Source organism: Hylobates moloch, unplaced genomic scaffold (genome assembly GCF_009828535.3).
Source record: "Hylobates moloch isolate HMO894 unplaced genomic scaffold, HMol_V3 SCAFFOLD_2, whole genome shotgun sequence".
NCBI lineage: Eukaryota > Metazoa > Chordata > Mammalia > Primates > Hylobatidae > Hylobates > Hylobates moloch.
In genome coordinates this window covers 34,346,674-34,362,577 of record NW_026652277.1, presented here as the reverse complement: position 1 = coordinate 34,362,577, position 15,904 = coordinate 34,346,674, and the positions used below count along the sequence as shown (strand labels likewise).

General features: G+C 32.5%; 1 protein-coding gene across 6 annotated transcripts in view; it reads left to right on the top strand.

Moving 5' to 3' along the window:
* RAP1GDS1 (Rap1 GTPase-GDP dissociation stimulator 1) overlaps positions 1–15,904 on the top strand; it is a 177,367-nt gene that overhangs the window by 105,397 nt on the left and 56,066 nt on the right. For 3 of the 6 annotated variants that reach the window (XM_032135619.2, XM_032135697.2, XM_032135555.2), the window contains exon 5: positions 6,415–6,561. The exons of 2 other annotated variants lie outside the window; for them this stretch is intronic. In XM_032135619.2, the coding sequence (XP_031991510.1) occupies positions 6,415–6,561 (147 nt within the window). Of the gene's footprint in view, positions 1–930; positions 1,552–6,414; positions 6,562–15,904 lie in introns of those variants that run through there. One more of the 6 variants, XM_032136136.2, reaches the window with a different exon arrangement.

Here is a 15,904-nt window from a genome sequence, read left to right as displayed (position 1 = left end):
ATATGTTAGAAATCCCAAATATATTGATGTTATTTTTACTTAAAAATTTGAGACACAGTCTTGCTGTGTTGCCCGGGCTGGTGTGTAGTAGTGCAGTCTTAGCTCACTGTAACCTTGAACTCCTAGGCTCAAGTGATTCTCTCACCACAGCCTCCTGAGTAGCTAGGACTACAAGTACATGCCACAATGCCTGGCTAATTTCTTTTCTTCCTTTTGAGGAGAGACAGGTTCTCACTATGTTGCCCAGGCTGATCTCAACCTCCTGGCCTCAAGAGATCTTCCGGCCTTGGCCTCCCAAGGTGCTGAAATTATAGGCGTGAGCCACTGTACCTGGCCTGTTTTTACTTTAGACAGTCAATCATCTTTTAAAAATAGGAGAAAAACTGTCTTCTATTAATTAACATACTTTATCATTTTCAGTGCACTACATTCTTTGGGTAGATACAAATTTTTGTCTAGTATACCTCTAACTAACTGAAAAACTTTTACTAACATTTTTTGTATAACAGGTTTATTGCAGTGAATTATCTCTTATTTGCTTGAAACAATTTTACTTTACTTACTGGAAGATATTTTCACTGGGTGTAGAATTCTAGGTTGGACTTTAAAGATGTTATTTCATTGTCTTCTAGCTTGCATAGTTTTTGATGAGAAGTCTGCTTTATTTCTTATTTTTTCTCTTCTTTCTTTTCCCCCTTCTGGCTGCCTTTAAGAGATTCTCTCTCTTTCCCTCTCTCTCCCTCCCTCCCTCTCTCTCTCCCCCTCGCCCTCTCTCTCTCTCCCTCGCCCTCTCTCTCTCCCTCGCCCTCTCTCTCTCTCCCCCCTCCCTCCCTCTTCTTTGTTTTCAACAGCTTGGCTATGATAGGTCTAGGTATGTTTAATTGTTTTGCTTTGCTTGGGGTTCTCTAAGCTTTAATAGATTTGTAGCATGATGGCTTTCATTTTTGGAAAATTTTTCAGTCATTAACTCTTAAAATATTTTTCTACCCTCTTCTCTAGCACTTCATTCTCTGAGATTCCAGGTACAGTAATGCCCCCTTATCCACAAGGGATACATTCTGAGACCCTCAGTGGACACTTGAAACCAAGGGTAGTACCAAACCTGTATATATCATGTCTTTTTTAGTGTATTTTCACACCTGTAATAAAGTTAAACCATGAATTAGGCATGGTAAGAGATTAATACAATAACTAATAGAACAGTTATAGCCATATGTCAGCATCACTGCTCTTACACTTTGAGGCCATTAAGTAAAATAAGCGTTACTTGAACACAAGCACTGCGATACCATGACAGCTGATCTGACAGTTACTTAAGTGACTAATGGGCAGGTAGTGTATCTAGCATGAATACACCAGGCAAAGGGGGAGTTCATGACTTGAATGGGATGGTGTAAGATTTTATGTTACTCAGAACAGCATGCAATTTAAAACTTTATTTTTTTATTTCTGGAATTTTATGATTTTCATGCTACCATTGACCATGGGTAACTGAAACTGCAGAAAGTCAAACCATGGATGAAGGGGGACTGCTGACTACTGTACACTTAGGTTAGACCATTTGCTATTTTCTTTCCTTCAGCTCTTGGGTACTCTGGGTTATCCCACTCCCACTTATTTAGTTTGTTCATGTTTTAGTTTGTGTAATTTCTATTGATCTATGAGTTCACTGAGTCTTTTCTTGGTTTGTTGAGTCTGCTATTCAGCCTGTTGAAATAATTCTTTGTGTTGCTTCTTTCTAGCATTTCCATTTAACTCTTGCCTATAGTCTCCATTTTCTCCAAAATTTCACATCTATTCATGGATATTATTCACTTTTTCCACTAGATCCTGTAATATAGTCATTATAGTTAAAGTCCCTGTATGATAGTTTTAACATCTGGATCACCTGTGAGTTTTGTTGGTTTCATCTTTTGACAGACAGTGAGTTATTTTTTTCTTAAAATGCATCTCAACTTTTTATTGCAGCTGGATATTATTGTAGGAAAACAGATTAACAGTATTTAATCTCTGGAATTGAGTGCACTTCCTTTTATTTTAGGGTGTTCGCATAGGGTAGAGGTCAAGCCAGTCTAGTCAGGAGTTGAGCTAGGTTCATATTTTGTTGTTGCTCACCTTGAGTTCAGTATGTTCTTCAAATTCCTTTAGTAGTCGGCTGTTCTTACTTTATGCTTAGAGTATGGGTGCTGGAGGACTTTCCTTAGTGTTCTTGCTTTGCCTTCAGGCTTGGACCCATTCCTGCACAACTGTGGGCTTTTTCTGTGCTCTTGCTCCTCTCCCAGTGGTAAATTGTTGTTAATAAGGAACATTACTATTACAGTTAGCCTGTAGAGCAAAATCCCATTTCTAAACAATACTCAAAAAAAAAAAAAAAAAGAAATATTTCACAGTGTTGTATTATATTCTATTATATGGAGTGCTGTATTAGTTTCCTAGGGCTGCTGTAACAAAGGACCACAAACTTGGTGGCTTAAAATAAGAGAAGTTTATTGTTTCGCAGTTCCAGAGATTGTAAGTCTGAAATCAAGGTGCTTACCAGGGCATGCCTCTCTCTGAAACCTATAGGGGAGGAGGAGATTTTTGCCTCTTCGTAGCTTCTGGTGGTTCCAGGTGTTCTTTGGCTTATGGTAGCATAACTCTAATCCCTGCCTCTGTCTTCACATGGCATTCTCCTCTGTGCGTCCCCCTCCTAAGGATACAAGTCATATTGGATTAAAAATCTACCCTACTCCAGTAGGACCTCACCTTAACTAATTATATCTACAATGACCCTGTGTCCAAATAGGGTCACATTCTGAAGTACTAGGGATTAGAACTTAAACATAGATTGAAGGAGGGCACACAATTTAACCTATAATAAGTAGAAATGACATCTATGTCTCAAAAACATTACTCTCATATCAGTAACATTATCTCCTATAGAAAAAGATACTAAACCACAGAATATTAAAAGCCAGGCTAAGAATACACTAACATATTAGAAAGATTTTTGATACTTGATTCCTTTTCAATTCAGATAAATTTAAAGATGCAAGTGATAGTTTTTAAAAATCATGTTTTAATATGAAATTTACAAACTATCCAACGTATGTGTGTGTGTCACTCTCACAATCATCCATCCTCAAGGTGAATAGTAATTTATCAATATCTGTCAAAAGGCCCCATTCATCAGTAAAAAATTATTGAGCACCTACCATATACTAGGCATTTGCCGTATACACAAGGAGAAAATGTAGTGAAATCCAAAGTCAGGATGCACTGTAAGACATGCCACAATAGTTAGATTCAGTGGTTGTATTTTAGGTCTTTTCCTCACCCTTAGTGTATAACTTGTACCTGATAATAGTGTTTAGCTTGGTAACATTTTTTTTTTCTCATTTGTGAGACATAACCATGACACAAATTTTGTTGCTGCTTGCTTTTGATTACAGAAGGGTAATGGAAGTGCAGTAACTCTTCAGATTTAAAGCCCCGCTCTTAGCTAATGTGAAGAATGATCATACTTGTGTCGGAAACTACTTTGTGTGAAAGATCATCACTAAAGGATTTAATAGGACTTTAAAGAGTGGGCTGCACTTTTTCCAGTGGTTGGATGCTTCATAATTAAATGAGGAAAATTGAGATGTAAATTACATTTTTAGAAGTGACAGCTCAGGATGCTTCTTAGGTTAGCTGTTAACTTGTGAGAAGAGTGAAAGATGAGCCTACACTTAGGGATACACAAGTTTAGGATAGGGAACCTTTTGAGAATTATTTTTAAGTGAACAATAATACTCATTATGATAATGTAACATGAAGGTATGGAGTTAACTATGGAAAACCAATTTATATGGACTTGTGCAATGATAGCTGTTGTATTTAAAATGATTTGTTATCTAAATACTACTGGAAAAATAAGTCAGTTGTAGGATACTTCTAAAGATGATTTATGTCTCTGGTTTTGCTAGAGTAAAGGAACACATTATTATCATTTATTCCTTTGAATCCTTAAATTCTATTAAATATTTTAATAAAATGCTTTTACTTTGTTTCTCAGGCTGATTTGTCCAAAGAAAGAAAAAAGCTGTATAATCAATCAATCATTCCTATAGTGGTGGTGAATATTTTTTGAACCCAGATCACTGTTATTGTAATACATGCTTTGCTTTTCTTCTCATATTTGGTGATAACGTAATTTCTAGTATAGAGATTGTGTTTATGCCTTGCAAACAATTCTCAATAACACATGAGTAAAAAGCTGTGTTATAGACAATTCAGAGGAGGGGGGTAGAAGGAAAAGAGGAGAAGAAAAGCACTGTGGCTCTGAAACACAAATAGGTAATTTGCTTTGAATTGTAGTGTGTTTTTATTGCATCAAATTTGTTGAATAAGTTTGTATTTTAATTTATAGAATTATGGAATTTTTGAACATTTACTAGCTTAGTGTGGATAGGAAACCAGCTTTCATTCACAGTTCATTGCAAATAGGTGCCACAGTTTCTAAGCCCTAGTTTCCTAGTATATGAAATTCCTAATATATGAATACAAGGCTTAGTTTAGCTATTCTCTAAGATGTCTTCTAAGTCCTAAGCATACACGATCTATATTTCAAAAGCCCAGTTTATTCAGGAATTAGAATCAAATACTATTCAAGCTTTGCATTTTAGGGATGGGATGTACTATACCTTCATATTGTTGAAGGTCCGAACATTTAGATTTGTAATCCTAATGTTCAGTTTTCTGAGACATCATCCACATAGAAATTGCCCAGTAATTTAGATAATTTACATCTATGTTATGGAAAACAAAAATTTGGAAATTAGATTTCTAAATGAGATTTGACCAGTGTTCTTGGCTGGTTCATCTAGCTAGTTACTCTGGCAGTATAAGAATTTTCTGTGATCTGATGAGCTGATTAGCATACGGTCCTGTTTTCCATCTTTATAACAATACAATAAAACTAAGTGGATAAAACTGTTTTGTTTCATTTTAGTGTGGATTTCCTCAAAAATTTTCAAAATTATGAACATAGTATTTCTGAGGTCTTAACTATATAATTTTGTGTGTGTGTGTATACCATAAGAAATTACATATTTTAAGTTGTATCATCTAATGTGATTCAGCAACAGTAATAAAGATATGACCTTAGTTTCAGTTCTTACATTTGGAAAATGAAAATCTTTCAAATTGTAACTAACTTCATAGCTATGATTCCTTTGTGAGTCATTTCTTTTGCTGATCTTTGTGCTGTACTTCTGCAGCTGAATAGTACAGTGTGGTAGCTACTAGCCAAATTTAGCTGCTGAGCAATTTAAATGTGGCTAGTCTGAGTTGAGATGTAACTGTAAGGGTAGAAAACACTTGGATTGAAGATATATTGTGAAGATAATAATACAAAATGTTTTGTTAATTTATTGATTTGCATATCAGAGTGATATATATTGAATTGAATATTACTAAAATTAATTTTCACCTGTTATTTTTTAATGTGTCTATTAGTAAATTTAAATTACACATGTGGCTCACATTTATGGCTCACACATTTCTCTTGGACCTCTTCTAGAGTGTGGTTGTATTTTATCTAAGGTGTCAGATTTAGAATGACACATATTCTTCTTTTAATTTCTTTTCATTCTTATGTTCAAAAGTTAGGAAGTAGTCTAAAGCTGTTTGTATGTTCTGACAGTTAAGTGACATCTGTTTTATGCAATGTAGATAGACACATAATGAAAGTTATGTTTGACCATCACTTGACCACTTTTTGTAATGTTGAATTATATTGGTGTGCCCTAGAAGAGAGGGAATAAGGAAAAAAGAAACAAATCAAGAATGAAAAAAGGGAACATGCTTCTGGACTTTAGGAAATGCCATTAACAAAGACCATAGTACTAATATTCAGGAATTACATATTGTGATTTAGATTTACACCATATGGTTTTCTTTAATAATAGCTGTTATCAAAGATATAACGTTCCCATATGGTTTTCTTTGATAATAGCTGATTTTGAAAACCAATGATAAAAAGTTATATTTAGTGATTTTTTTCAACCTGAGGGACAAAAACTTATACCAATAGAATATAACTTAGTTTCTATTTTTTTCTCTTACACAGCATTGTTATTTGTGAAAGAAGGAGTGAAAGTTTTCATATTGTAAATTTCTAGGACACAGGGAAGTTCTGTAAGCTCCTATATGATGCCAGTGAGAATAGTCTTAGTTTGCTTAAAAAATGATTGTCTCTTTTCCCCATCCCACCCCCATTTCCATGTTTATTTCTTTGTTTTGTTTTTTCTGAAAAGACATATTTAATGTCCTGCCTAGGTTTATTTTCTATTTATTCACAAAATAAAGAATAACACTGTTATGTTTTATATTTGAAATTGTAAGGTACATTTCTTTTTTCTTTTATTTTTAATTTAACTCTTTGTTTTACAGATGAGGGCAGAAGTGCAGTTGACCAAGCAGGTGGTGCACAGATTGTAATTGACCATTTAAGGTCACTGTGCAGTATAACAGATCCCGCCAATGAGAAGCTCTTGACTGTCTTTTGTGGCATGCTGATGAACTATAGCAATGAGAATGGTAAACAAAACTGAAAACTTGCTTTATCTCTGGGGGAAAAATTAAAAATTATCTTTACTATAGTGCAAAACAAAAATATTTGAAAAATGATGAAGAATTCGTAAGTGGCATATAAAATTAATAATTAGCCAACATTAAATTTCAATGTTTCAAAAATGTAAAATGGTTAATTTACTAAATGGGACTAATTTTTGAAGGGCTGCCAGTTTTGATCAGTATCAAAAACAAAAACTCCACAGCCCTATAGTATGATTTAAGCATTCTTACTATGAACATTTTAAAAATAAACAATATTAAAATAGTTTTATCTTCATTATATATATACCAGGAGTAGCTTTAAAATATGAACACTGTTTGCAGAAGTAAAATTATTTTATCTAGATGCTAGGTTTACTTTGAATAATTTTTTAAAACTAATAAAATCTGGCTTTAGAAACAAGTTCAGAGCAATTGCAGAGATCTTTTTAGAATTTTAATTATTGTAAACAGCAGTTTCTTTTCTCTGTAAAACATTTTTAGACCCTAGAAACAAGTGATGTATTAATAATTTTCAGATAGCCTATATGGTTAATTAAATGCATATAAATCGTGATATTAAGGCTTCACAATACATTTGTGTCACAAAATATCTATTTGTTTCTTTATTATCTTAATATGAATCACTGTGTGGGTCAGACATTCAAATTTTGGTATATTCCTGGTATGTAACACAAATAAGGTCTTTCTGTGGTTTGTTTCATAATGGCATTTTAAGTTGTGATATTTTGGCAGAGACATTTTATTTGCATATTAGACATGCAGTATTATTCTTTACTTTCATGTGTTCTAGAAACACATGGCCCTTTTGGCATACTTTTTATTTTTTTTCACATTTGATAGTTGTGGGTCCAAAGAAATATTCTCAATAATTAAAAAAAAAAAAAAAAAAAAAAAAAAAAAAGATAAACCTTGTCAATAAATGGCTACTGACATTTGGCCCTTTATGTTAGTGACAACAGTGAATGGTGGAAACTGTGGTAAATTGAAGAGCCCTTGTCCTATTGAAAGGGGAAAACCACTACTCTTCTCTAGCCAGTTCTTTCTGTATGACGGTTTGGCCAAATACTGCCCAATCTTTATATTTTGGGGATGGGAGGTGGGGGAGAAGGCTGAACCGTCTAGCTTGTTATATGACATCTAAGTTTTAAATGTTGGATTACATATTTTTAATACTATAGAAGCTAAACAGAAAGTATCTTCAGGCCTCATCCTGTCCAAGGGCTACCAGTTTTAAGCCTTTGAATTAGGATAATAGAGTTTTTATTGATCAAATGGCTTACCTATTAAACTTGAGCTAATAATAAATGGTAGTCTTCATAGGATAAGTTACATCTGTTTTTCCTCCCTTCTGGTGGAATCAATTTTGAAGAACAAATGCCCTAAATATAAACATGAGAAACAGAAAGGACAGAGCCTGAGAAATCCACAAAATAAATACATATTTCCTAAATAATTGAAATTTAACCATAATATATAGGTATCTGAATTGCATTAAGAAATCATTGGTCAGATTTTCATTGTTTTCTTTGCTTTTAACTGCATTTGGGCTTGGACATTTGAGAAAGTAGGAAGAACACTAAATGGGAAAAGGTTTTAGAAATATAAATGAAAGAAATTTTATGAAATTATTCCAGTTTGGAAGTAGTAGAATTAGTCTTGTTATGCATCTAAACTAGCCATTAGTTCTTTGAGGAAGCTGTTAAAAAAAATCTGTATAGAAGTATTAATGTGTCAGATGGCTGGTCTTCAAAAGCATCACTATTTCCAATCCAAAGCAGTGATTGAGTCCCATAATATTATAGGGTATCCCAGTGTGTAGAGAAGTGTTCTGAGAAAGAAGGTTATAATTAACATTATGTGGAGTGCACAGTCTAACTGTATAATATATATATTTTTTGAAGAGTAGGCTTTTTTCTAGAGCTCAGGCATTCCCAAGAAATAACTTAGAGACTTTAGAAAGCTGTATTAACTTTTCTCTGAATATTATTGGACAAATGGTCTTTTTCTTCCATTATTTCAAAAGCTGCAGTTTGCAGCTTTTGAAACTTATCGAATAAAAAAGACATCATCTTGAGTATTTTTAAGAAACAAATGCGAAACTTCTATCATTGTCTTTACTTTTTACATTTTGTCTGTCATGAGTGTCTTAGTTTGTGAAGTGTTTCTTTTTCTTCTAATGTGCTTTCACTGAAATTATATCCTTTTATGTATGTTTGGCATAATTATTAAAGCGTCTTTATTGTTTTGTCCATTATTTGCTTTCTCTTTTCCATAAAATTTGTTTGAAGACTTAAATATTACATCATCTTTACTGACTTCAGATTGTTTGGTATTGAGCATGTGTACCTAGATAAAGTCCCTGAAACAAAAAATAACAGCTTTTTGAAACTCGGGAGGCACTTTCTATTAGCATTAATAAGTGAAGTTTCTTTTTATATGTATTTACTATGTAGAACATCAGTATACAAGACTCTGCTAATTTATAAGTAAAATATTGAGTGACAAATAGCTTTCTCCTGCTGTAGCAGAAAAGTTAACTGCCCTTGGACCCAATAACTTTAGCCTTATCTGTAGTTAGGAAGTTATTGTTCTTTAGCTGTATGTATAGAATGTTTAAAGTATGCTAATGAAAAAAAAAAAGTACTGAGAGTGATCACAAAAATCCACCAACATAGTTTCCCTGAAGAGAATATTTTCAAATTATTTATTAGTCCTGAAATTGAAACTTAGAATGTCTTGATTCAGATGTTTCCTGTTCATGCTGTAAAACTCAGAGCATATCCACTTTTTAAACCCATTAAGGAATAAAACAAGTTTCCTAAAAACATGCAAGTCATATATGTTATGAAAATATTCAGTAAAGTCATTTTTGTACCATTTGCTAAAGCTGTATATAATTCATAATTCATCAGTTTCAAAAGTTTTAAACTAGCTGAAGACTCTATACTTTTAAGCTATGAGCTGGATATATACTTTTGTTTCCCTATTGGTGAAGCAGTTAAAACTTAATACTCAGGTAAGTGTAGAATAATCTGAATAGCGAAAGTTATAATTGCTTAGTCAAAGAAGTTGTATCAATAATATTGTATAAATAAAATAATATTTAAATAACACAAAACTTTAGTAAAAATCATTTTAAATTCATCTATTTTGGAAAAAATATACATGTTTTTCACATGGCAAACAAGCACTCTTTGATTCTGTGGCTCATGAAAATAGCCTGAATATTTGACAATTATGGCTGTAGAAAAGCTTGTTGACACTTTGACATTCAGTTTGAGGGAATGTGTTGAACTTGCTATTTTTTTTTTCTTCATTTTGTTACAACTTTAGTTATTCTATAATCCAAGAACTCAAACCTTTAACTGTAGGTATTTTAATCTCATTATGTTTGTTAAGTTATCTGTTTCCTAGCTTTGGTTACCCAATGCCAAAACATTGCAGTGATGACTGAAAATTTTGTTCAGTCATCCAGCTGTTTTCAATTATAACACTGTTTTAGCACATAGGAGTTTGGAAAATATTCATTGATTGACTTTTCTGGATACTTACTATTGTCTAAAATTTTCATTAGCAAATTCAATACTTGGAAGAGAAACATGTTATTAGAATGCATTTGCTTCATTAAATAAGTTAGAAGCATTACAAACTCTTTCCCACTATATTAGTTGATGTTCCTTATCTACATATGGTACATGGTGGCAGCAGAAAGGGGCATTGAAAACACACTGGTAGTAACAAGTACCAGATCTGTAATTAAAAATTTCCCATGGGTGATCCACAAACTTGTTGAGTCTGCATTTGTACACTTGAATTAATTGCACGTTTGAATAGAAACAAACCAGTGATCTAAAGCAAAGCACTAAAGACCAGAACACCACCTTGTTGACAAATCTATTGGTAGTCACCATTGTTGTAAGTAGATGTAATTAATCAATAAATATCTTATGGAAAGTGTAATTGAGGGTTTAACTTTTTCTCTTAGTATTGTTGTGCTAGAGACACAAATAGAGGGAAAATTATAACTCTTAAAGAAAGTGGTAAATGATAAGCATTAAACACTAAAGTTACTTATTTTACATAAGCTATGCCAGAAGAGAGAAAAGTAGAGGCAGTTGAAAGATGCCATCAGGAAAGGAAAAAGTATCTTCTAAAATTATTAACATACGCAATCTAGGCTTCTTCATCTGACCTATATTTTATATATACATGTATGATATGTGTATATATGATTTCTGCAAATAGAGCCGATTTTTCTAATATTTTAATTACTCCTCATTATTGAAAAACAATTTCTCTTTTTTTGTAGTTCCTGAAATCTCTCTGAGATACCTACATGATAATTCTTATATTTATTTGCCACATGGGCTGATGATAATTAAGCTATGGTTGAAGGGAGGCCATGTATGTAATTTAGGAAATGTAACACCTGTGGCATATTATTGAAGCATGACAACTGAGTTTAAATATTAAGCTCATTATTTAAATTCACTTGTTTAAAAAAGGCCTATACTTCTTCTCCCCATATTAAAGATTATTTAGTGTGTAATTAATCTTAGCTGCTACTTTCAGTCAATAGCAACAATTTCTTAGCTCATAATTAAAAACTAAAAAGCATGTTGGCCTGAGCTGCATGTTTATCCTTATGTTTCAGTATTACAATACTTTATTACAGGTGAAAAAGCATTTTCTAGATGTTAGATGTTTAGAAAAATGATTTGCTTCAGATGAGTGAAGAACTATTTTTAAGGTTTACTTACTGTGGTTACAAGGTAATTAATAATTTATATATTTCCTAAATAGTAAATTATTTTTGCCTTACTCTAAGGAAAAAGAACAAAACAAAATGTATTAAAGGTAAAATTGTATCTTTGCAATTTATTATCTTTTTTAAAGTTTTTCTTCTTTCTCAGAGATCCTTGTTCTGATACTGTCTTTTTTAATGAAACTAATTTTCCATCATACTACCTTACATGTATTTTCTGTTTTATTTTTCCTTCTATTTATGAAGACATGGGAGATGTACGTTTAAGTTCACATCTTTTGAAGCCCAGTTTGTCACTTTTTACTCCAGTGAGTTAAATGAAGTGTGTCGAAGACTTATTGGGCAGCTGAAAAGTACTTAGGCTTTTTTATTCTTTCTTTATTATACTAACTGTTGTCCTTTATTTACTGTTGTTCTCTTTTTTAAAAATTTCCGAATTTTTGCTGTTTGTCCAACAGCTTTCTGGTCAGTTTGCTGAAGCAGGTTGCTTTCATAAAGTTCTACCACAAGTGTTATTTTAAACAAATTGTTTCACTAAAGAATAGAGCAGTTAGTTAGCCTGGTGCCTCTTGCTAATTCAACCTATTAAATTTGACCAATTAGACCAGGTTAGCTTTTAGTGATAATCTTCCTAGACTATTACTATAATGCTGTTACTTAATGAACAGGCTGAGAGCTTGATTTTCAGTAGAGGTGTATCAAATCCACATGGTCAAATATTGGCATTTATATTCAGCTTTGGCCATTAGAGAATAAACTTCTGAATGTAAGAAGCTGAAATTTTATCTCAGAAAAATAAAATTGTTACGGTCTTTTTATCACTAATTTTAGTAGTCTAATACTTAAAATTTGGCATTATATTATTACAGGAATAATACTTTCTCAGTATTGTTAGCTTCAAGATTGCTACTGCGATTATGATAGTGCATTTAATACCATAGTACCACACAGATGCCCACTTAGCTGAGGGCAGCGAAGGGGCAAAATATGTTTGGAGTTGCTCATTCTCTAATATGGTTTTCTCATTTTTATTTGCTTTATGTCTGGATTGAAGATTAATAATAGCCATTACCAAATATTATTTTCAAGATTTTTCTCATTGTGAAAATTTGAAGTGGAAAAATTGGTTTTCTGATTTTGATTTCATCCTTACAAGATGTATATCACCATTAATTGTTGGTGCATTTTAATATAATAATATGCATTTACATTTCAACTGATAGAATTTCAACATATAAAGCATATAGGCAAATTTTCTCTTTACATGAAATGCTTACCTATATTTAAAAATAAATATACAGATAGTAACAAGTCTGAAAGACCAGATCTTTACTGTAAGTGTTCCTATACTAGTTGAAATATGATGATATGAGGCACATAATCATTGATCATGCACAAATTTTTAGGTTCCAGAAATGATGTTGAAGTAAGCATTGAGCTGTTTAGCCTTCCAAAAGCTGAGGCTAAAATCAGAGGTAAATAATAGGTTTTAGCCAGATGTCTGTGTTTGCATGTCTAATTTAGGCCACTTAACAAAGTCCATTCAGAGAGGCGCTGAAACCAGAAAAGCATCATGTGTAAATTAACTTTTATAAAGATTATTAATCCTGTTTTTTTAACTATAAGTAAAATCCAATTAACATTGTACTGCCTGTATTATTTACTAAAAAATTTTTAAATTCTACTTGAAAAACTAGAAAGTGAAATGCTTTTGGATATGCAGATGTATCTTGTTAACAGAATTTGTGCCTTGCAAATGACTTCTGTGCAATTTTAAACTGTAAAAACTAAATTATAATAATGCCCCATGGTAGCTAGAAAAGTTTCTTTTTTAAGCTAATATATTCTTTTGTAAAAGAAGGGATTTCTATGTTTTTAAGCATATGTTAGTAAGATACACATGTTGGGATATAAATTAATTTGGCATTAGCTTAACTTGCTGTACAAAAATTCAGGCTTAAATTTATACTTACTATAGATGTGGTCTTTATCTCAGCAGTGCTGTATGAAAGCAGAGACTGAATTGGTTTCTCTTAATAAATGCTGCTTAAGCAACAGCTGGCAGTAGTCCTCTTTAAAAAAAAAAAGACCACATTTAACTTAAAAGACCAGTTTTTTTCTGAGATGAAAGCGTAGCGTTTTCTTTAATCAGAATAAACATATCTATAGAATTTTTTTGTAGCAGTATTCATTGTAACAAAAGTTGATCTGTAACAAATAATTAACCTGGAGTAAATATGGGGAAAAATTATTTACTAGATTAAGGCATAATCACTCTAGTTGTCATTGTATTGAGAACAGTAAATGAGTAAGTTTCTTAAGAATAATAAAATATTTTTACTATCTCATGATTTTTGCTTTGGCATTTTTTTGTTGTTGCTTCTGTTTTACATCAATCTCACGCATATAATTTTGCCATTTATATTTAAAACTTTTACAAAAGGGAAATTTTGCCGTGTAGAGACAGTTTTTATTTTCAGAACCCAGAAAGAACTTTAGAATTATCTTTTCTAGTTTTTTATTTGTTAGCGTCTAGGAAGAAATGTATAAATGTATTGTTTTAAACCTCCAATATTGTCAATATTAATGAATCTTGGCTTTTTTTTTTTTTGAAATTTCTATGTATCATTGAAATGTATAACGGGGCTTAAAGCAACAATGTGGGTGCAAAACACATGCATGTTTGATATAAAGAAGGCTTTAAAATAATTGAATTTTAAACACATGTAAGTAATCTAGTTTTTATATCCTTAACACTAGGCTTAGAATAAAGTTCTCCACTTTATAAACATTTGAGTATATAAAGTTTTTAACCACTAATCATCCTCTTGGTAGCCATATTTAAGTCAGTTTACTTTCCAGTGTTATAATAGAGCTAAAACTCACTTGAACTTGAAGCTCTACTTCACTGTTGTATTGTTTCTAATTTTTAATTTTCATATCTTTTTTTGGAAATACAGATATGCCATTAAGTCAAAGGTAGTTTTCTTCAGTCTTTATTATGCCCAAATGATTTTTAGCCAATTTGTATTAGAACTTTTCATCAAGAGTTTTATTTGCTGCTTTCACTGTTTCAACTATGCTTAACTCATTTGACTGTAGATGGGATTTTTAATGCAAGCCTGTAAATGGCAATATCATATCATTATACTGTGAATAATATATCTACGTACTAATGTAGAGACTGTATTTTGAATTGTGTGTTGTCTTGTTTTTACAATTTCATTCTTAAGTTCTGTTTACCGAAAAGCTTAATAATCTTATAACATTGTCTATAAGAGCCTTAGGAATAAGGTAAACCTGTTATAATCTTCTTAACAAACTTATTTTTAGTAACTTCAGTTGAGTTACTGGAATTCTCAGCATACTTTTCTGGACCTATAATCTAGTTATACCAATGTTTTAAACATTAAACTTAAAACTCAGGGGGGAAAAGGTTCCTCAACTTGAGATCTTCTCTCCAGATCTCCATTCTTTGGAGTTTCCATGAGTGTGACCTGAAGAACTTGGAACCATTGAAATTCAAATGTAGGTAGGTAAGTGTTCACACCAGCGCATGCGTTGATTGCCTTATATCTCTTTGTATATGCATCTGTATTGCACCCCCTCAGTGCCTTTCTTCCTCTTCCTCCCCATAGATCACGTAGGGCCTGTGTCATTTTGATATTATGTAATTTTGTAAATCTGTATTTGGTCAGTGTTTGTCTGTGATGTGTGTCAGGAGCAGTTAAAACAGAGTCTTCAGACATTTATGACATTGTGCTGTCTAAAGACTGTCTTCACACATAAGTGTTTGCTATGTATGGGCCTGGGTTACATTTTTGTGAATTGCTGTGTTTGTTGAGCTCTGATAACATTCCCCTGGAGTTGCTGATATTCACTGAGGGAGGCAGAAGTAGTAGTCCTGCAGTTGCTTCACTTAGTCTCCCTAATGTGTCTAGAGAACAAGAACTATTTCTAGTTCTAAGAATTTCTTCCTGTTTGTCTTTCACTTAAGTCATACTCCTGATAACATTCGTGATATCATAGATGTCAGCTATTATCCTTTGAAAAACATTTGCAAGTTTTCTTTGGGCAATAAACAAAAAAGATGATCAAATCAATCATTTGTTTATGTCAATAAGAATATCAACTTATCCTACACAAACAGGACCCCTACTTAATCTTTTCAAAAAACAGCACCGCCACCTACTGAATTGCAACATCTACATAGTAACTGAAATAGGTAGACTCAATCTGGAATAATCTCTTAGGCTTAAGTAGAGTTTCTTCTCAAATAAGCATGATGAGATGTTAGGAGCTTTATTAGTGTAATTTCTCTGAAAATATCAGAGTGCCAAAATCTAGGATTCCTACCAAGATTTTATCTTATTTTTTTCCTGTTATCACTTCTGCTAAGCACATCATTGAACTTCAGAATATTTACCATGTTTCCCACTCACCTCCTAATCTCTTATAAAAATTAGGTAGCCCTGGCGGGCATGGTGGCTCACACCTGTAATCCCAGCACTTTTGGAGGCTGAGGCAGGTGGATCACCT